General features: G+C 36.1%; 1 protein-coding gene across 3 annotated transcripts in view; it reads right to left on the bottom strand.

Moving 5' to 3' along the window:
* Nucleotides 1-23,201, bottom strand: part of RGL1 (ral guanine nucleotide dissociation stimulator like 1) — a 230,430-nt gene that overhangs the window by 49,147 nt on the left and 158,082 nt on the right. For all 3 annotated transcript variants that reach the window (XM_074308566.1, XM_074308567.1, XM_074308565.1), the window contains 4 exons: nucleotides 19,960-20,144; nucleotides 12,063-12,187; nucleotides 5,123-5,338; nucleotides 269-372 (listed from right to left, as the gene is read on the bottom strand). In XM_074308566.1, the coding sequence (XP_074164667.1) occupies nucleotides 269-372; nucleotides 5,123-5,338; nucleotides 12,063-12,187; nucleotides 19,960-20,144 (630 nt within the window). The remainder of the gene's footprint in view (nucleotides 1-268; nucleotides 373-5,122; nucleotides 5,339-12,062; nucleotides 12,188-19,959; nucleotides 20,145-23,201) is intronic.

Here is a 23,201-nt window from a genome sequence, read left to right as displayed (position 1 = left end):
TTTCCATCTTTCCTTCTTCAGCCCCAATACCTACTACCCCAGGTTACATACATTAGGCTCTTGCTTCCTTGAATTATACAAAATGCACCCTCCTGCTTAGTACACAAGAAAAGCCTCAAATGTCTTTCTCTTCCTAAGCTAATATGGATTAAAGATAGGTATCCGTGGAGATATATTTAGCTTTTCTAAAAGCTAAATACATTTTTGTTCAATTATTTCTCAGCCAAAAAAAGAAAAAAAAAATTAGAAGAGACACCTGGGAACTTACTTTGGGACGGCTGCCCAAGTCTTTTTTAACCGATAAATTGAATTAGACTGCAGGGCTGAAACGATGGCTCTCAATGAGGAAAAATTCTTCAGGATCCTACATTCCTGCAAAGGGAGTGATTAAGAAATAAAAGACATTTAAATATTAATATTACGGTAGGTCAGTGGTTTCCTGTTTTAGTCATCCCAGCTGTTATGAATTCTCACCACCACTAAACAGGCAGCTGTATAAATACCCGACATCAAAAGAGTGGGGGAGGGTCTTCACTTCCTCCTCCAACCCCAAAACACTTTAGAGTTAGGGGTACTGTAGTGTCTCTTTCTCTCTATGTGTATATGTATGTATGTACACATATATATTACAAAATATATATGTATTTCTGGCCAGTGCTATTAGAATTTATAGCTTTCAGCTTTCTCCGTATATACCCAGTGGAGGTAAGTCTTCAATCATGCTGCAGAAAGCAATTGTGACTCTAATGGAAATGGTTCAAATGCACTTAAAATACCTCCCCCCATTTCCCCATACCCCCCCCAAAAAATCCTGGTTTCTCTGGTTTTCTTCAGGTCTTAACTAAAGTGCCATATAAGAAGCTTTTCTCAGACATCCTTAATATTCTTGGCCCCTTCTCTCTAGGATTATAACCCATTTATTCTGTATATATTTTGTGGGTGTATGCTTGTTTATATATTGTCTCCATTATGATACTGTAATTCCTTGAGAGGAGGACCTGGTTGTTTTGTTTTGTTTTTGTTTTTTTTTTTTTTTGCATCCCCAGTAAGCAGCACAGTACCCAGCATTGGTGTTTAATAAATGCTTTTCACTTGACTCAAAAAAATGAGTGCACTATGCTTAAGGTGACTGCTGCCAGTCACATGTATTAGGGCAGCATCTTCACCAAGTTGGGAAGGCATCAACCATCTCATTACAACTGCTTGTGCATGTAGAGCAGTGTATATATATATATATATATATATATATATATATATATATATATATATATATATATATCTTGGCAATAAAACTTTACCACAAGCTGAACCTAGATTTTCATGTCCTAGGCCAAAAGGAGAAAATATATGTGTGTATGTGTGTGTGTTTTAAAGACATATTCATTTTGTTTAAAATTGGCTTGTCCCACTATCATAAACATTCAAAAACACCTTTGTACTTCAGAGTTTCAAAAATAACCTAGGTTTTAAAACAAAATTCGCTTTTGGCAGTATTTTAAAACAAAACAAACTGTGTAGAAGGTGAAAGTTATATTCTGGGTAAGAAGTCAGAGTCCCTCTTGAGAAACTTGAATTTGCATGAGAAGCCTATAGCATTGGCAGTTTGGAAAAAAAGCTTGGGAACCACAAACTTTATGCATAAGTTTTAGTAGTGGAGATATATGCTCCTCAGAGGCCAAATGATTAAGGAAGATCATACATCTCTTGCCATCCAAAGCTCCAATCTCAAACCATAGAGAGCAGATATTGTCATGAGCAGACTGGTCTGATATATTCTCAGATGAAGTATTCTGTGTTAGCAAGGGCTTGACTTTGCCTCAAAGTAAAGGCTCTGAACCAGCCTCGCTGGCTGATGCTACTATTGTCTTTCTCAGAGAGTCACATCAGTAAAATGGTTTTTGACATCCTGATGTTGAGGTAAGAATGGCAATCTTTCTAATTTGGATTTTTCAAACCATATCAAACAGACAACCCTGTACTCCCAGCTGACTTTGCCTTTAGAACCAATGCCTCTGTAGTTCATATTAGCTGTTCATATTCTTTCTCTATAAATATCTTAATGTCCTTCTCTTAGAAAAATGCACTAGATCATGGTCCCAGAAGCTGAGCCCTGTTCAGCCCCCAAGAGTCATGCTCAAAGAATTAAGAAGCTTGCAATAGAAGAACTCGGGCCCAGATATTGTGTCCAAATTGTAATAAACAAATGGAAAGTATTACAAAAGAGCCTTCACTTCAGCAGATGGGAAAAAGGAAGCACCTGGTCACATTTCTAGGGGAAAAAAGGAATATTCCAGGGGATATGATAACAAAAAACAGAAAAGTGGTATTCAGATTGACCTATGTAAAGGCCTTCAAGTTTGGCCAGCATGTTTTTTCTTGCTTCTAAAATGATTTTCACTTCCAAATATTCTTACAATAGAAAAAAAAAAAGTATTGTGTGAATGATATAAGAAAAAGATAACAAAATTGGGCAAGGAAGTAACTTTGAATTCCATACTTCCAAGGGGTTACTCTAAACCTGTTTCTTAGTGGTTTGCAACCCATATGAAGTCATGTAACTGAATTAGGGGTTGGGAAATTAGATTTGATTTGTATACCTATTTTATATACCTTTATAACTGGGGTCAATTAAAAAATTCACCAGTGAAAAGGGATCATGGGTAGAAGAAATTTAAGAAGCCATGCTCTAAACAATTTCCAACAATATAACATGGTCAACTTTAGGAGACAAGATCTTTGATAGCATATCTGACTTTTTTTTGAAAGATGTTACTTAAGGTATTTCATATTGCCTTATATTTATATTTTATAATTAGTAACCTGCATATTTTTAAAAACAATTGCAGTAAGATATTATTTGAGCAAGAATATGACAGATATGTTCTTGCTACAGTCATTTGATCTTACAGTCATTTGTCAGAATAAGATATTTAGGTATATCTGAGAAGCAACATTGTGGCAGACTGTCATGTGGCACACTGGAAAGAGAGCTGGGTTTGGAGCTAGAGCTCCTGGGCTTTCCTTACTGCCTGTGTTGCCCTGGGTAAGCCAAGTCACTCTTAGGAACTATTTCCTCATCTGTAAAATGAAGAGAGATCTCCAAGTCCTTTCCTAACCCCACAGCAAAGATTCCATCAAATATAAAATGAGCTACAACATATTTTCTCATTATTCTAAGCAAATGAAGAAAACCCACTGTCAGAACTTTAAGGCTTCTATTTGCTGAGGTGCTCAGGAGAGACTGGAAGAAATGCAAACTGCACAAAAAACCATTGCTAACTGCATTTGCCCAATGGTTCATGCACTGAAAACTGTGGAGCAGAGACCATGTGGAGATTCAGACATTCATCAGACGCTCAAGGCACCATGATGTTATTTATTCTTTTACTCCAAGGTAAGAAGAGAATATGAGAAACTAGTGCACTCCACAATGGAGTTACACAGAAGTCTTAATGCAATAGAAAGGAAACCATGCCTTATCTGAGTGATACAATAGCCAATATCATCTTATGTATTATTAACAGTTTTTGATAATTGTTCAATTGATAATTGTCCTCTTTTTTGGCCAAGTGTCATTCATAGCCATTAGTTCATCTCTAAGCATGTTCAAGCCCTAACTATTCCTCAAGGCTTTATTTGAGCAAAGTTTTTCATGACTTCTTTCTTAAAAAGTCCACAGCAATCCCTTTTTCCTCCCTTAAACTTCTCCCCAGAGACACTGTCATATGTACTTCTCATAAATCCTTAATTTCAATTATATATATATATATATTTTAACTCTTCTCAAAGATTTCAATTTCCTAAAGCATTAGGGGTGGGTGGTGAGGAGGAGCTTATAGCTTTTATCTTTATGTCCTCTTGGTACATAGTGGATGTTCAACAAATAGCTGTTAATCATTATAAATTGAGAAACAGAAAGACACTAGAAGGGTAGGCCTGGAAGTGAGGAAAACATGGATTCAAATTCTGCCTCTGAAACTCACTATGTGGCTAGAGGCAAATAATTAACTTCTCAGTATCCCTAGAAACTAAGACTGTTAGTTTTATAACAAAAGATTTGTCAGTTTGTCAGATTTCCAAATTGGGAGTGCCCTATAGCAAAAATTATCACAGATCTAGGCAACAACAACAACACTACAACTAATCATAATAACAACTAAAATTCATAGCATTTTAAGATTTGCAATATATGTATTTGCTATGCATATATGTATGCATAAAATATCATTAGACTGAATGAATATATAAGTAATATTGGTCCCATTTAGTAGAAATTAAAAGGACAAAGAAGTACAGAAAATTTAAATTTATACTGCATGTGACTAATAGTTTCAGAAATAGATTCTAAGACTTGTAATGTCCAGCTCAGGGCTCTAGCTACAGAACTACACTATTTCTTAGGGTTCAACCTAGACTTCCCAAAATTCGGATCTACAGAAAAGAATAATATAAACATATGTGTATCTCTCCTTTGAAAAATGAAGTGAAAATAACTTGTTAACACTAAGAATTAGGAAACCCAAGCTCCTAAACCCAGGTACCTTAAAGAGATAGCATGTTAGGATGTACGTAGTCAGGAGATTTGGGTATGCATCTTTGCTCTGATATTTTACGAGCTCTGTAACTAACCATGAAAGGGTAAGTCACTTTCTGTCTCTGAGCATCAATCTCCTAATCTGGAATAAGTGAGGAACCAACTAACTGATCTCAGAGGCCTCTTTTACATTGGGGGTGGGGAGCAATGGTACCTCTCAAGTTATAGAAGAACTAATGGTCACAGGTGTGGGAAATACATTTAGGACTGAAGGAAGAACTCAGCATCAAAGAATTAGTAAATAACCACTGAACCCTGCGTGCAGAGTATTGTGCTCATCCCACAGGAGGATACAAAAGGAACTGGATGTTTTTTTCTTATCCTGAGGGAGTTGTGGTGTGGGAGCTTGTGAAAGGAAACAATCCCAAAGGACATCCCTCATTCTAGTTAAAAATAATAACTTTATTCTTATGTGAATGTGAATAAACATAACCATAACCGTAGCCATATTTAAACTTCCTTTTAAATTCAAGCTAAAACATGAAATAGAACTCTAGGACCACGAGAGAAAATAAGTAAGCACATTACATGAGCAATGTTAATCCACTTCTCGATGATTTTGGCCCGATGCTGAGTTTTGAGTTCTTTGCCTTCCAAGATGGTGCTGACAACGCATTTGGTGAGGGTATTAAACTGAGAGATGGTGGCCCGGATGGTGGGAGCCAAATGTTTGTTTTCCTTCTTATCCCTTTGAGACCAAATACAGCCCAAGCAGTGATGTGGTACTACTTTCTTGAACAGTTCCTAGAACAAGAGAGGAATTGAATTTAAAAACAACAGAGACTTTTTCATATGGTAAACCACGTCATCAGGGTCATCTGTAAATTGGTATTTTATGAATGAACAAATAAACCCTTTTTGTTTGACCTGCTTTATTATATGCACTTGAATAGAAATAATTGATACACATACTGGTGTTCTTATTAAATCTCTTAGAACGGCAGATTTAAACCAATAAAAGAAAGTAAGTTGACTGAATTTAAAATACTTGACTATTGTCTACCTGCCAGGCAAGTCCATCTAAGCCTTTAGACTAGGGAAGTGGTTGAAGATTCTTGGAGAATAATTCACAGAAGAAAATAATGGGAAAACTAACATCAGTATTTGTTTTTTCATGTGTCTATCTGTTAAAATATCCATCAGCAAGCTATGCCATCTTCCACCTATGCTTTTTGTTTTGTTCATCAGTATAGAGAACTTGTGAAACTCCTTCTAATGTACATAGGTAGCTGATCAATAACTTATTTTCTCAGATAGTAGCCTGGGGGCACTGAGGGATTGAGTGCCCTAACTAGCTATGGGCAAGGAAGAATGAGAATTTGACATTTTAATATTCAGAGAAGTGAATAGGATCTCATGAATATCACTGAGACATGGCAAGACAAGACTAATGACTAGAAATTGGGGCTATTTAGCTTACAGGAGAAAAGAGTCTGGAGGAGAGACAAATTTATAGTCTTCAGATACTTGAAAGGAAGGGAGAGGAAGTAGAAGTATTTTGCTGAGTCCCAGAAGGAAGAGCTGGTGCCAGAGGATAGCCAGCGCAAGGGAGGCAATAAAGAATATTGTATGAACAGTGGGAGCTGAAAATAAAAGGAATTGCATTGTAAAATAGGAAATTCATCATTGAAAGTGATAGAGCACCAGCTAGACAATGGCTTGAAGGGAATGTTAGAGAGGCAATTCTTTCACTGTGGACCTCCAATTCTAAGGTTCTCTATCACTTTAAAACAATATATATCCATACCATGCCCGAGGTCCTTCCAACCTCTATTTTTGATAAGGCATATATCAACCATTGAAAACATTATCAAAAGTAATGAATCTTTCTATAAAAGCAAAAGTGTCACTAATTACCATTATTTTCAGATGAAAGATAAACCACCTCATGTAAAGAAAGGTCCCAGGGCAAAGGGAGTAGAATAAATGGTTTAAGGACCAAGCTTCCTGATTCCATCTTCAGAGGCACAATATGTATTATGTTTGTTTGTGTATGTTTGTGAGTGCACCTGTGATTTCAAGAAGAATTTCTTTCTGCCAATACAGGATACAGTTGTATAATTGCCAGTCTCAGAGTCACTAGAGCACAGAGGGGTTAAGGACTCTGTGGTCTATGTGAATCTGAGGTAAAACTCAAACCCAGGTTTCCCTTCAAGGCCAAATCCCTGCCCACCATTCCATGGTATGGTCATTGTACAAACAATAAATCCACAGTTAGGTGATAAGATGACTATAGAGTTGTGTGTCAGAGAAGCCAGTGGCCTAGAAGGATTAAAATGTAAAATCTGTTATTTAAGGTGTCTGGTTTAATCACGGAATAGTTGCATCACAATTGCACAAGGTTTACATTTATATAAACGTTTAAGATTTAAAGATATTTAAAAGGAATAAGGAAATGCCTAGAATGGGAAATCTAGATGATGTCAAAGAAAAAGATATCAATACAAATTTACTTTAAAAATAACTATGACCACAAAAAGTAAGTAATGCAAACATGATAATTCCCACTTTTCAGATGAAGTACCTTAAGTTCAGTAAATGTCACAGCTAGTAAATGTCAAAGCCTAAACCTGAGCCCGGTTCTTCTGACTTTAAAGTCACTGCTCTTCCCACCATGCCATACTTCCTCCATATTAAGGACTAGTCTAGGAGGAATCTAAGGACATGGAATATTTGTGGTTTTTATCCTTCTAATATCCTGGCCTTTCAGTCCATCAACTTCAACTCCCATGACTCCCATATCTCCATTTTGCCTGGACCACTCAAAGGCATGATCTCCCATCCCTTTAGAATTCACTATCATCCAAAATTGTTTTTCTTCTAGGGTCCTGATCTCTCCGACCATAATCTCATTTCTACCTCATACAATTGCTAAACTTGATACTTACTCTCACTACAGTCCCCAGCCCCTCTCTGCTGTCCCAAATCAATAATATAAATTGCTTCATTTGGTCAATTTGTATCCTAGCCCTAGGAAAGCACCTGCCACCTAATAAGCATTTAATACATCTTACTGCTAATTAAATTGGGATGAGAGTCCCTTGACTCCATCTACCAAATCCTCAGGAGCCTTACCCAGTACCAAATTCCAAACTGGTTGCTTTGCCCCACATGGGCAACCTTCCACAACACCCCTTCTACCCATACAATGCTGCCTGAGCCCTAGAATGTTTTGTGAATCTCTTCTGGGAGCCACCTCCACACTTGTAATTCTTCACTACTGTCTCTGGCTGCCTGGGGACTATTATCTGCCTTAAGTCATTCCCTAATGATTAAACTATTCTCACTTAGTCATCCTCTACCCATCCTAATGATTCTGAAGCTTCAGTTTTAATTGTAAGTACCACATTCCCTTATTCCTATACCTCAAACCCATCTACTCAATGTCCTACTCCAGAACTGTTCCCCTTCCATTCTGCTCTCTGTAACGCCTGCTCCATAAGTTACAAACTTATTTTCATTTTAAGTTTTTTTCTTCCTTCTTTCACTCAGCTCCCTCCTAATGACAGTCCCCTTTCCCTTCTCCTCCCATTCCTCCTATTCTTTCCAGCACCAGCTAGCTGTACTTTTACTCATACTCCGTATCTTACCAAATAAATAGTTGTCATGGAGGAGTAGGAACAATTTTTTTCTCCATTACCTCTTCCAGACTCTCCCTCTACCACTAACTCTTTTTGCCCCCTGAAGTTCATTCTATTTATATTTATTACCCCATTAAGATTCTAGTAGCTGTAATCTTAGATATCATCCCCCAGGACATTCTTTGTTCTTCCTCATTTAATTCAATGCCTAGTTTGCAATCTTTCCTCCCCAATTCCTGACCTCAATACTAGAGGACCTCAGAATATATTGAGATACATCCTCAAATATTGTAACTTCTTGATTCCTCAGTTTATTCATTACACATGGCCCATTCCTTTACCCTAGCTTAGTTATTGACAGATAATCATACCCTTCATCTTGCTTTCATTCATGAATGTTACATTTGTATGTTTAGGGATTTCAAAAGTGATTCCTTTACCTGATTGTAAGAGCCCTTTAAATGGGCACCACAGTGCAATCACTTTTGAAATCCCTAAACATGCAAACTCCAGAAACTGCCGATCGCTCTCTGGGAGAAGATCTGCTGTCTCAACTCAATCCCAGACTCAACCCTTCTTCCTCCAGAGAGCCGTCACTCCTTGCTCAATATTGTCTTCTTTTATCCTCCCAGAGAATGGGCATGTGAGAACTCAAGGGCTTGTGGGAAAATTACTTCAACTAAAGAACTTGCTCCTTTTAAACTCCTTTTCATATGTAAATTCCTCCTCAGAAGTTCAAAGGGGTAAACTCCCCTTAAAGGCTGGTTACCAAAGGTGTGAACTAGAGAATTGTTAAGTACTGGTTTAGCACTTAGTAAGAACCTAACACTTAACTTTCTATTATCTGCCTTCCAATCTCATCCTTCAACCAAAACTTCTCTGTCCAAAATTATCAAGGATTTTGTCGTTACCAAATCTAATGGTCTTTTTTTACTCCTTATCCTTCTTGATTTCTCTGAAGGCTCTGACAGTGTAAGCACCCTCCTCTCTCCTTGATCTCTTCATCTTCTCTTTTTGAATTCTCCTGCCAACCTGGCCACTTCTTCTCAGTCTCCTGGAATTTCAAACAAGTTGCACTCACCAAAAATGGGTGATCCCTAAGGCTCTGCCCTGATTCTTCTTCTCTTCTCCCTCTATAAGATTCCTTTGGTGATCACATCAACTCCCATAGATTCAATTATCACTTCTATGAAGATGATTCTCAAACCTTTTTATCCTTTTTATCTACCCTCAATCTTGCCTTCTGACCTCTGAGCTATGGTCTTGCCTATCAGACATTTCAAACTGAATATCTCATAAACATTTTAAACTTAACATGTTCAAAACTGAATGTATTACCTTTCCCCAAAAAATCCTTACCCTCTTTCAAAAGATCCCTATCATTGTGAAGGGTACCAACATCTTGCCACTCATATCCAATGTAATGTCATGTCCTGGCTATTCAAACTTGACATCTCCCCCTCATGCCTTCGTCTCCCCTTGACACTGCTACCTCCACAATGCAGGCACTTGTCACCTAATACCTAAATACTATAAAAGTGTTATGGATGGTTTCTCTTTCTAAACTCTGTCCCCACTCAGCTGTCAAAAATGATCTTCCTAAAGCGAAGGTTTACTATGTTACTCTCTGTCTCTAGTCAGTAAATTCCAGTGCCAGCCTATCAACACTAAGATAGATAAATAATCCACTGTAGAGTACAATTACTCTAGCTTATATCTCCACAAATGAACTACCAGTGTAGTCTCCTAATATCTCCCTGCTGGGGATCATCCTTCTCTCCATTCTATCTTTCACACAACTGCCAAAATAATCTTTCTCCTGCACAGAATATGCCTTTCTGTGTCTACAGGAGAAAATGGTATGAGAAAGAACATTACACTTGGAGCTCTAGAAGAGCCAGCTTTTTCATTGTGTACTCTAGGAAGTATGACATAAACTTTCTGAGACTCTGTTTCCTCAAGTGTAAAAGGGTGATAATAGAGTTTGAGAAGAGACAGATTTCAGTCCTTTGAAAATTCCATACATGAAATAAGTTTTCTCAGGAGAAAATGAATTTCCCATCATTCAAGGTCTTCAAGTTAAAACTGAACTACGTGTTGGTTCCATTGTAAAAGGGATTCTTGTTCCTACATGAGTAGGATGATGACTTCTGAAGTTCCTTTCAGGTTTATAATAATAATGATTTCACATGGTTGTTGTGAACAGCAAAATAGATAATGGATATAAAGTGCTTTAAAAATTATAAGTACTCCTGCATACAACTGCAAGTTATCATCTTGGCTTCACATTTAAGGCCTTTTAAAAAACTTGATTCCTACCTATTTTCCCAATCTTCTTTCATAATACTTCCAGCCAAAGTAGACAATTTCTCCAAGCTCACTCTGTATTCTGTCACCTCCATAAAGGTAACATACCCCTAATCTCAGTCTATCACAATCCCTTTTTTCCTTCAAGCACCTTCCCACATGCTACCCTCTCTGTGAAGTATTCTCTGGTCTCCCACACAAAAAGTAAGCATTTGCTCCTCAAGTTTCTCTAGAGCCTGCTGTTTAATGCCTCCTATGTCCTATTAGAGGCCACACTGATATATATTGTATATAGACATGTTGTATCTTCTCCATTAAATTTAAGCTCTTTACAGGATGGGGATAGTGTAATTTTTTTCCACTTCAATGTCCAGTGCCTAGAAAATTGACTAAAAAGTACTTGTTGTAATAAATAGCTCTGAGATAGCAAGCATTGAGATTTTCTACAGAAAAACAAAGGACACTAAGACAATTTTCACATTGGAAAATTGTTGCACACTAGCATATTTATACATGTTTAATATTTTAGAAGAAACCTGTTGATAGCCAGAAAATCATATCATAGAATTCCTACTCATATTACATGGCATTCACAGAGTTCACAGAATTGCAAAATCACCTTGAAAGAGACTTCGAAAGTCATCATCCTACTCATATATGAACAAGAATCCCTTTTTCAATGGAACCAATAAGTGACAGTTTAGCTTTAACTTGAAAACCTTAAATGAGGGGAAACTCACTTTCTCCTGAGGTAACATATTCCATACCTGAAATTTTCAAAGGACTGAAATGTCTCTTCACAAACCCTACCTATTACTTCTACTTCTGCTCTATTGGGTCCAAGCAAAACAAAAGCCTAATTACCTTTACACATGACAAATACTTGAAGAAAACATTTCAAATACTTGAAGACAGCCATCCTGAAAAAAGCTATTTCTTGGCCAGGAAAAGCATCTACATCTCCTTTAACCAATATTCATATGACAAGATCTTTAGACCATCATGGTCACCTATTTCTCTTACCTCCAAAGTGAAAGTGATCATTATAGACAATAGAGAATCCCATATTTTTGTCTATTGGATCTAATACCTTTATTTCATCAAAATCCCATTGTCACTAGAAGAAACAGCATGGGAGCACTGGTTATCTCCCACTGATTCGAGATTTGTAGGAAGTAAAAATAAACCAGAATTTTAACAATATCCATCATATTTCTGAAAAACTAACTACAGTGTGCCTGAAACTTCATCTATGGGATGACAAAAATATCAGTTAGGCTGTTATAAAAAGAAGCTACAGGATATAAGCACACGAGAAATAAGTGACTTCATTCTATACCACCTTATGCTTTGACTATGATCCTTATGTACATAAAAATACATACATTCTTATAAAATTCAAAGGAAAAATAATTTTTCCTTAAATTTCCTTCAATTAATCATAAAATTGCTTTGTTTTATATAGACAGACAGCTTTAAACTATCAAGATTTGAAAATACTGAAAACAAATCTCATTAGCCATTTCACCCTCCCTTGAACCACAACAAATTTTTGTCTATTTAATAATGATAGTACATACTGCATCCATGTAAGTCAGTTGTTCTGCCACGAGGTCTTCTCGGAATAAAGTGAATTCACTTGATCCACCACCCTCCAGCTCCTCTTCTTCGTCCAGATTGAAAGTGAGAGCATTATGAAATCCATCTGTTCATGAAATAAAAATTATTCATATTTAAAAATCAATGGCTTATAATTACCTGCAAAAGATCTTGCCATCAATTGTGGATTTTTCCTTCAAAGAAAGAATTAGTCTTCATTCAAACAACAAAGATTAACAAAAGAAAATCTATAAAGATGTCTTATAAACCAAAGCAGAATGAAGCACACAGAAACATCAGAATAATTTAAAAACAACAACAACAACAACAACAACAACTCTGAAAGTCTTAAGAACTCTTATGCAATGAATCTCTATGACTCCAGAGAGCTCACACCCTCAGTACCTTTGTTGATTCCCTCCCTATAAATCATGAGTTCTTAATCTTTTTTGTGTGTCAGGGATCCCTTTGACAGGTGGGAGGGTCTTTGGACCCCTTGTCAAAATAATGGTCTGTTGCCCACATTCACAATTGAAAAAATGCTCAATTTTACTTAGAAGTTAGTGAAAATAACTTTTTTTATATCCAAATTCAGATACTCTTAAGTATTTTCCCAGACCCCAAAAAGGACCTCAGATATGAGCTCGTACTATAAATGATGATTCTTCAGATATTCCTCAACAAGCACTGAGATTTTTTTACAGAAAAACAAAGGAGACTAAGACAATTTTCACATTGGATTAATTATACTAAGTATATACTTAGTCAGTATAATTATTGTCCATAAATATTAAGTATTAATATTTATTAAGTATATACTTAATATACTAGAATATTAAAGAGTTTCAATAAGATATATATTTAACTTAAAAGAAATTTGTATATAATCTATATAAGAAAATTATGAATGGGAAATTGTGAAACATTTTAAGCTGCGATTCTCAAGCTGTTTTCTCAAAGGGAAAGTCAGTGTTGTACCAATGATGTTATACTGTGGCTATCTATCACAGAATCTCTTGAAAACATAACATATAACTGTCAGTATCTTTAAGAGCATTGTATAGCTTCATACTAAGTATAAACAAGCTAAAGCATTTTTCTAATAATTACCAATGCACAATAAATGAAATGAAGTAGAATAATGGATAGTGTCTAAGAAAAGTATAACTGATCAGCTGGTCATTTAGAAAAAAATTAAGTGATAAATGAATAATCTGCATGCTTATTGGCAACTACGTAATGTAAAAAGAGCCAATAGGAAGGCCTACAGCATGTTGGATGGGGGTCTAAGGAGATTGTTCACAAATGTCTCCCAGGATGAGAAGGCAAATATAGATGGTTTGTGAGCTGTACCACTGGAAGAAGAATCACAGCAGGGAGATCACAGACCCTCTGAATTGTAAAGAAAAAGAAATATGGAATCTTTAGTGAAACTTTAAGAAAAGCTTTTCCCTTATTAGGCGCTAGCCACATTTATCTCTGGCCATTACATATAGAATCAATTGATCAATCAATATGCTAGGTGTTCTTTTAGGGGCTAGAGATACAAAGACAAAAAGCTAAATAGTTCTTGCCTTCAAGAAACTTACTCTCTACTGCAGGACATAACATGTTTACAGATAAGTAAATATGATAGATATGAAAAACAAATTTAAAAAATATACAAAGTATAGAGGCAAAGTAAGTGGGAGAACTGAGAAAGGCCTTGTGAAATGGTACTTTAATTGAGCCTGGAAGAGAGCTAAAGGTTCTCAGGAGCCAAGGTAAAGAGAAAGAACATCCCAAGAATTAGGGTAATAGTCTGTGTAAAAAGCAAAAAATGTATTTTATGGAGTGTAGCAATAATTTATATTTGTTCCCTAAAACAACACGAAAGGAAGGAAAGAGGGGGGAAAAAAGCATTCTTTTAATTGTCTACTATGTGCCAGGTACAATGTGCTAAGTGTTTTACAAGTATCTCATCAGAATCTCAACAACTGTAGGAGGTTAAGTACTCCTGTAATTCTCATTTTTATGGCTGAGGAAACTGAGGCAGACAGAAGTTAAGAGATTTGTGTAGAATCTCACAGCTAGTAAGTTTCTGAGATCTCATTTGACTCTTCCTTATTCCAGACGCAGGGCTCTATCCACCCCTGAGAGCCACTGATGGCTTCTTGAACAGGGAAGTCCTGTGGCTTAAGGAATCTTGATTTGGCAGCTGCCTGAGAGAGAAGGAAAGGGGTGGATCCGGGGGCCAGTTAGGAGTCCAGGCAGAAGCAAAACAGGCCTAAAGGAGGGTGACTATGTAGTAACTCAATTGAATCTAATAGGAGGACAAATCTTTCCAATCCCTTTGCAGTGTTTATAAAAGAAAAAGAGAAAAACAAAAGAAGAAGCTGGCAGGACTGTCTCTCTATCTGATTCTATCTTCATTCTTCCCTCTCCCTCTCTTTCTATCTCTCTCTCTATCATCAGTTCACAGATTAACACCACACTGATGATTTAAATAGACTGATGGTTATATCTAACAAATGGCTCATTCTTAAAGTTTTAAAAGGTCTTTGATAAAGTATCTGTAAATATCCCTCATTGGATCATCCACTAAATAGCAGGCTCCATTCTGTGATTTCCTGGTGAATCCTCAGAGGTCTAGGTCTCCAAAACTTGTAAGGGCTATTTGGGCAGGAGGTTGTAAATTTTTGCATTTTTAAGCTTCTCTCTCCCACAACAAAACATGAGGATCAGTCTCCAGAAAAACCCACAGAAAGCATATATGTAGCCTTTGAGGAGGGAAAGGCAAACACAAAGCCTTTACCCTGGAGTCTGGCTCTTGAAACAACTTTTCAATTAGGATCCCTGTACCTAATAAACACAGAATTTAGAGATATTTTTGGTTTAGCCTTTCCCAATCAAACCTAAGAAAATGCATTCCTGGGTATTGCCTAAAGTCTTTCCAAAGTCAGAAACTATCCCTGACCTCAGCATGTCCCTTAAGCCATGCCAAATTAACTCTGCCTTCCAGGGCCCTGGTTGGGAACAATGAATGACTGATCCCATTGGTACCCCAATTAGGCCAGGAGCCAGCAGCAGCCCCAATGAGCTGAGCCGTGGTCTGGTATGGTGTTCTCCCCTCCAACAAAAGGACAAAATGGGGAGGCCCCAAAGGGAGCCTGCAGTCTGCCTATTTTATATGAGGGCTCCTAGCATTCAAGCATTCTAAACAGATGAAGTCATCCCTGTATGGTATTTGGCAACTGACCTCTTAATAAGGTTCTCCCCGCCTCTCTCATCCCTTCCTCTGTTCCCCTTGCCCCCAACACATGGAAAATCCAACAGGTAGTGATGTATGATATCCGATTATTTTTTGGAGCTGCTGAGCTTCCCTGACCACTAATTCATGAGCTGTTTCCCTATCGCTCTTCTGATAAGCTTGGCCGCTGCTTTCAGGAAATACACTTTAGGAGTTCCGACTTGGTCAGCAGCCTCAGAAGCAGTGGTCACAGCAAACGAGGAAGTGGGCTTGTGGGTCAGAGGAGACTTTCTAACAAGGAAGCAGACAAGAAGTCAGCCAGAAACTGCACGCTGGTCCCTCTCTGAGTTACCAGGAGCTCACAGTTGCTTGTGCCAATAGGGGACCTGGGCTGTAAGTGCATCCTGTGCTCTTGGAAGGAGCTAATCAGTTCTCCAATAGGAAAAATACAACCACATTCATTTTCTTTGATGCAGAAGTTGGAGAAGATGAAAAAGGCAAAGGCTGGAGGCCAGGACTGCAATTGGTACTGGCAGAGGGCAGATCACAGTGATACTTTTAAAGTTGGAAGAATGACATTTCCATGTTGAGAGGAGAGCTACTGACCATAATTTCATCCCTTGCTTGCAGGAAACTCTCAAAAGAATCTTTGTGATATGGACATTGTTATGTGAGATGTAAGGTGGTGGATAGCATGAAAATTTTCACAATAACTATCTGATGTACATGAATAAGTATATGGTATACCAGAACAATTATTTGTTGCACATTGGAATGGAAATATAATTAATAGCATGCATACACACAAATTTAACTCAAACCTAAGCAAGTTGACTGTCAGATTCCATTAAGAAATTTACCTTATCTAGAATATATTTTTAACTCTTGGAGTCTTTGCTTTTTCAGCCATAAAACGAAGGTTCTGAGCAAAGTGGTTGCTAAGAATTCCTTTCAGCTCTAATATTCTATATCTCTGTGATTATAATTTCAATACCCTTTGGGGGAAATTGTTCCTTTGGGAAACACATCATACTTCTAAGCATATGCTAGGCCTTTCTTTTTAAAAAATATTTAATATTTTATTTTTTCCCAGTTACATACAATTTTTAACATTTGTTTTTAAGACTTTGAGTTCCAAATTCTCTCCCTTCCTTTCTCTCCCCATCACTGACAAGAAAAGCAATTTGATATAGTTTATACATGTATAGTCATGCAAAACATCTCCATGTTAGTCATGTTGTGAAAGAAAATTTAGACCAAAAAACCCTCAAGAAAAATAAAGTAACAAAAGTATACTTCAATCGGTATTCTATTAGGTTCCTTACTAAGTGGTAAGTCAGTACTTGGCAATTTTCTAGCTCAGAATTCACACCTTTGGTTCACACTTTTAAAAGGAGTTTACACCTCTGGAATACTCACAAGCCCATTCTCTGGGAGGATAAAAGGAGCCAGGTTTCAAGAAGAAGGGGATTTGAGATTCTACCTTCATGCTGACTGGAGGCTTTGGACTCAGAGGGAGCTAGAGACTGAAGCTGGCTGGAGAGATTCTGACAGGAAAAGATTCAAGACTTTGAAAGACAGAATACAGAACTAAAGCCAAGGCTGCCTCCCCAGGATCCCAAATGTAGAGGCAACAGAACATTTACATTTTGGCGCCCAACGTGGGGCATGGACTTTAGCTTATCCTGACTCTCGCTGATTCTGAGCACTTCAGGGAGCTAGCCCAGACATGACAGTATTCAAATTTAGATATCTCTAGGGATGGATAGCATTTTTCATCAGAAGTCCTTCAGAGTTGTTTTTTAGATCACTATATAGCTAAGTCTTTCAGATCTCATCATCTTATAATATTATATTGCTACTTTGTACCTAGGACATTTCACTTTTCATCAGTTCATGGAAGTCTTTCCAGGTTTTTCTGAGAGTTTCTGCTTAGCATTTCTCATAGTATTCCATCACAATTACATACAACAATTTATTCCCCATTTGATGTACATTTCCTTAATTTCTAGTTCTTTGCTACCAGAAAAAAGCTGCTATAAATATTTTTGTACATGTAGTCCTTTTTGTTGCTGTTTTTTTCTCTTAGGGGATATAGACCTAGTATCAGTATTGCCACATCAAAAGATATGCATGGTTTTATAGTCCTTTGGCCATAGTTCCAAAGTACTCTTCAGAATGGAAGAATCAGATCATAATTCTACCAATAGTACATTAATGTCTCATTTTCCCAGATTTCCTCCAACAACTGTCAGTTTTCTATCTTATGAGCCAATCTAATAGGTTTTTGGTAGTACTTTGGAATTGTTTTCATTTGGATTTCTCTAATCAACAGTGAATTAGAGCATTTTTTTCATTTGCCAGAGCTAGCTTTAATAACTTCATCCAAAACCTGTTCATATCTTTAGATCATTTATCACTTGGTTAAGGGCTCTTTATAAATTTGACTCAATTCTCTATATGTTTGAAAAATTAAGCCTTTATCAGAGAAGCTTGCTTCAAAATGTTTTTCACAGTTATTTTTGCTATTTCCTTCCATCCCTATTTATTCTATTCTCTCCCTCCCTCTTCAAAAGTGTTTTGCTTCTGACTACCCCTCCTTCAACCAGGCTCCCTTTTTATCATACCCCTTCTTTTATCTCTTTCCCCACCTTGTTTCCTATAGGGTAAAATAGATTTTTATATCCAATTGAGTATACATGCTATTCCCTCTTTGAGCCAATTTGAGCCTAATGAAAGTAAGGTTTGCTAAAAAGGTTCTAATCTTCCCCATCTTTCCCTCCACTATAAAAGGTTTTTTTGCCTCTTTTATGTGAGATAATTTACCCCATTCCCCTCTCCCTTTCCCTTTCTCCCACCACATTCCTCTCTCACACCTTAATTTTATATTTTAGATATCATTCCTTCATTTTCAACTCACACCTGTGACCTCTGTTTATATATACTCCTTTTAACTGCCCCAATAATAAGAAAGTTCTTATAAATTAAAAGTATTATCTTCCCATTTAGAAATGTAAAGTTTGATCTTATTAAGTTCCTTATAATTTCCCTTTCCTGTTTACCTTTTTAATGCATTTCTTAAAAGTCAAATTTTCTATTTATCTGTTTTTTTAATCAGAAATACTTGAAAGTCTTGTATTTCATTGAATGTCCATTCTCCCCACTCCCCCCCAAAAAATATACTCAGTTTTGATAGGTAGGTGATTCTTGGTTGTAATCCTAACTCATCCAGTCTCCAGAAATCAGAAATCCAGAAACCAAGCCCTCTTATCCTTTTATGTATAAGCTGCACGAATTTTATATTATTCTGATTGTGGCTCTGCTATACTTGAATTGTTTTTTTGTGTTGCAACATTTTCTCCTTGACCTGGGAACTCTGGAATTTGGCCATCATACGCTGGGAGTTTTCATTTGAGGATCTCTTTCAGGAGATTATTAGTAGATTTTTTTGATTTCTATTTTACCCTCTGGTTCTAGAATGTTAGGGCAATTTTCCTGATAATTTCTAGAAAAATGATGCCAAGGCTCTTTTGAAATTTGACTTTCAAGAAATGCATTAAAAAGGTAAACAAGAAAGGGAAATTATAAGGAACTTAATAAGATCAAACTTTACATTTCTAAATGGGAAGATAATTAATGATCTCTCCTAGATCTATTTTCCAGATCAGTTGTTTTACCAATGAGATATTTCATATTGTCTTCCTATTTATTTTTCATTCTCAGTTTTGTTTTTATTGTTTTTTGATTAGTTTCCATTCAGTGCACATTTGTAGTTCCTTTTCCATTTTGGCCAATTCTACTTTTTAAAGAAGTTGGAGGTTTTTTTAAGTGAATTTTTGTACCTTTTTTTCCATTTAGTCAATTCCGCTTTTTAAGGGATTCTTCTCCTTATTGGCTTTTGTACCTCTATCATTGATCTACTCTGGGTTTTAGTTTGTTTGTTTGTTTGTTTAGGAGTTTTTTGGCTGAGGCCATTGGGGTTGCCCAGAGTCACAGAGCAAGGAAGTTTTTAAGTATCTGAGGTCAGATTTGAACTCAGGCCCTCCCTGACTTCATGGGGGGAATTTTGTAACATAAAGTTTTGCAAGGGTCTCTCCCAGGTGCCATGAACCTTTCCTGCTGTTCTTCTAAGTTGACTTTGGCTGGAAAATTATTTCGCCCCATACTTCTGCTACTTCAGGAATTGTTTTACTTTAAAACTTTAAACACTTTAAAAGTGTTCAAAAGATTTTTGAGAGAGCTCCAGTGAGTCACTATTTTTTTTCTCCATCTTGGCTTCCTTCCTGCCTTTTTTTCCCAAGAATACATTAAATTCTACAGACTATCATTTAAAAAAAATCCTCTGTAGTAACAATAAAAATTGATATTTACATGGCACTTTAAAGTTTGCAAAACATTTCATATGAATTATTCCATTTGAGCATCAAAACAATTCTTAGAGCTAAAGCACTCATTATCCTTATATTATAGATTTAAGATATCATGACTCTAGGAACTTAAGTGACTTTTCCTCAATCATAAGGCAAGTCAAAAGCAGGATTTGAATCCAGGTCTTCCTGACATAAAGTCTTGGTATTCCATCTACTGGCTACTGATCAGCTCTAAGCATTTGGTTTGAGTACTTTTTCACTCCAAGTAGAGAAACTTACTGTCAGTTTCCACTTTCTGTTTCTGAAACTGTTCCAAAAGGTTCTGTGCTCTTCTTTCAGGGTCAGAGCCTGGCATAGTCCGTTTAAGATAATCCAGCAGTTTCTGCAAGCAAGTGTAATGAGGTGGTTCTCGGAAGTCTTCAGCACATTGGTCCAGCCAAGCCCTCAAGATGGAGGCGATTGCACTGAGAAGAGAAAGGGGGGAAAAGTTATCTCTCTTTACCCTCTTTAGAAGCAGAAATGAAAATGCAGAAAATGAGGCCTAGATTTTCCAGTTCTAAAACTCTTAAATAAAATAATGACCACAAAATCTGACATGACAAAATCAGGACATTTAACAAATCTTGTTGCGTTTACCTTCACAATACCTCTTTTTCCCTTATACATAGCTGTCTGCCATCTCAGTTCATACCCTGACCACCAATGTCCAGATTATTCCAAGAGATTTCTGATTGGTCTCCCTGCCTTAAACCTATCCCCATTTTATTTCATCCTACACATTTCTACCAAAGCGAAATTTCTTAAACATTGATCTGATCATGTGACTCCCCTAATTATCTCTAGAATTAAATGAAAATGCCTCTGTTTAACTTTTTAAAGACCAACACAATATGGCCCCAGCCTATCTCTTCAATCTTATTATATATTACTTCCTTTTCTGCTCTCCTGATACAGCTGACTTGACTTTCTCTCAGCTCCCCGCACATAACCCATAATCAATCAAAGATGTCAGCCAATGTACCATCAATCAGCATGGGCATCATTATGATCATATATCATCTTATGATTATGATCATATATCATCAGAGCATGCACTATGATTTGGTTTTCCATTGTAATAATGAATTTTCTCTAATTTATTCCAGTTTGCTCTAATAAATTCTCATTCCTACTCTAGAACTTCAATTTCTTTATGAACAAAGAAACGTATTTCTTGGGTTGAAGGTATTGTCTTTGACTATGGAACTAAGCAAAAATAACTTTTCTTAGTGGTATGAAGACTTGACTTTGAATTCATTAACATTATTATTCAAAGGTCTTAAATTTAAATTGCATATCAAATATTCTTCACATTAAATTTCACATATTATTACTATCACTTAAATCTTTGCTTCTTATTACAAGGACCTGCTAAACCAAGAGCAAGCTGAACGAAAAAGCTGCATAATAATGTACCTGGGAAAGACACAAACATTCCTCATCCCAAGTTGTAGATATCTAATAGGCAGTGAAGTGATGCAGGGGATTGAATTCTAGACTTTCAGTTAGGAAGGACTAAGTTCAAATTAGCATTGGGCTTTTACTAGCTGTGTAACCCTTTGTCTGACTCAATTTCTTCATCTATAAAATAGGAATAGTATTATCTACCTCCCAGAACTATTGTGAAGATAAAATAAAATAATATTTATAAAGCACTTCACAATCCTTAAAGGTCTATATAAATGCTATCATCATCATCACCATCATTAAAAAATGGCTTACTTACTGATAATGATAAATATAATAGAAGATGATGGGAACACACAAAATAATCAACATTTGTTTGACGTATCTTTAGCTATTTCTTCAGTAAAAAGAACTAAATTCATTACCTACCATGCTTACTCTACAAAAGATAATTTTTCTTTAACTAAAATACTATATTTGATTAATAGATCACTATTATCTATGAATAAATGAACTTTTTAGGATTTCAAAGATCTTTTTATATTTCATAAGTTATGAATTCACATCAAGAATATTGATTTAATGATATTCACACACATGTATTGTACCTAGACTATATTGTAACACATGTAAAATGTATGGTATTGCCTGTCGTCGGGGGGAGGGAATAGAGGGAGGGGGGGTAATTTGGAAAAATGAATACAAGGGATAATATTATAAAAATATATATATATATAAAAAAAAGAATATTGATTTAAATAAGCTCACATTTAAGTTTGGAATTTAAGACTATAAAAAGGAATGATGAATTTGTTAATTTCCCATTCCTAAGGCAGACTTTAGGACACTTTGGAAAACTATAATATGTTCTATATGTGTGTGTGCGCATACACAGAGACACATATAGCTATCTCTTTACATTTATGTTTTACATAGAAACATATTATGACATATGTATTTCCACATATACATAAGATGTATGTATATATAAAACAGCTTTATAATAACATTAAATTAAAATTTCAAATTAAAAACCATAAAGATCGCTGTTTCCCCTAGATCTATATATCAAGTTAAATTAAAAACTATAAATATTTCATTTCCCTATAGAAAATTAGTGGATCTGGACTTCATTAAAAAATATGGGGAAAAATGAAATGACTAGTCCTTAAAGAGGTCTAAGACTTTCCCCCCAATTCTTAGAAGAATGAATAACAACTGAATAATGAAATAATGAAAACAACTTAGAATAATGAAAAACAACTGAAGAATATCATGAAGCAGCATATTAACGCTTTCTTTTAAGGTAGCGTGGAGGAAGGAGATATCTGCATAGTTTAGTTTATTTAGTTTTTTCCCCTCTCATGGTCCTTATTTTCAGACCTATAAAGTATATAGAGTAAAGTAAAAAACTGGACTACATAACTTGGCCCTATTTGCCCTCATAAAGGACATGTTTACAAATTTCAAGAAGGGGAAAATTAACTAACTAATCACAATACATTCTCACTTTCCAGAAAATCTCTTAGTATATCTAGGAACAAGAATTCTCCACATTTTATATGTGGAAAAATATGTAGAGGGGAGAAAAAAAAAGCATCCTTTCAGAAAATAAGGTCTAAAAGGAATAACAGCTTTACAAATAGATTATCTTATTAGTCCCTTTCACTTGTTTTTCCTTTTACCTGAAATTTCTCAAATTTTGTCAAAACATGTAGTATTCAGAACCTGATTAGAAGCACAGCATGAAAAGGGCAATATCTTTAAAACTCAACAGTAACATTGTATCCCTTATTTCAGAAGGAGGAAAACTGTCAGGAGGACCAAAGTCTTTAAAAAAATAAAAAATAAAAAAAAAGCTTTATACAGATAGGATTTTTTGGAGCAGGATTTACTTTGTATTTTTCAATCTGAGCTTTTTAAAGTTTTGTTTATGAACCCTCCCATTTCACTCTTTGTTACAATGATCATCCCTTCCCTCAGCTTGATATGAGCAAAAGTGAAGTTGAACCCAACCCCATTTCTCAGAGTGGTGTTTAAAAGTTCACCAAAACCCAGATGTTCATTTTGCTAGC

Source organism: Sminthopsis crassicaudata, chromosome 4 (assembly GCF_048593235.1).
Source record: "Sminthopsis crassicaudata isolate SCR6 chromosome 4, ASM4859323v1, whole genome shotgun sequence".
Lineage (NCBI taxonomy): Eukaryota > Metazoa > Chordata > Mammalia > Dasyuromorphia > Dasyuridae > Sminthopsis > Sminthopsis crassicaudata.
Note: the sequence above shows the minus strand (reverse complement) of the source record. Positions and strands in the feature narration are given on the sequence as shown.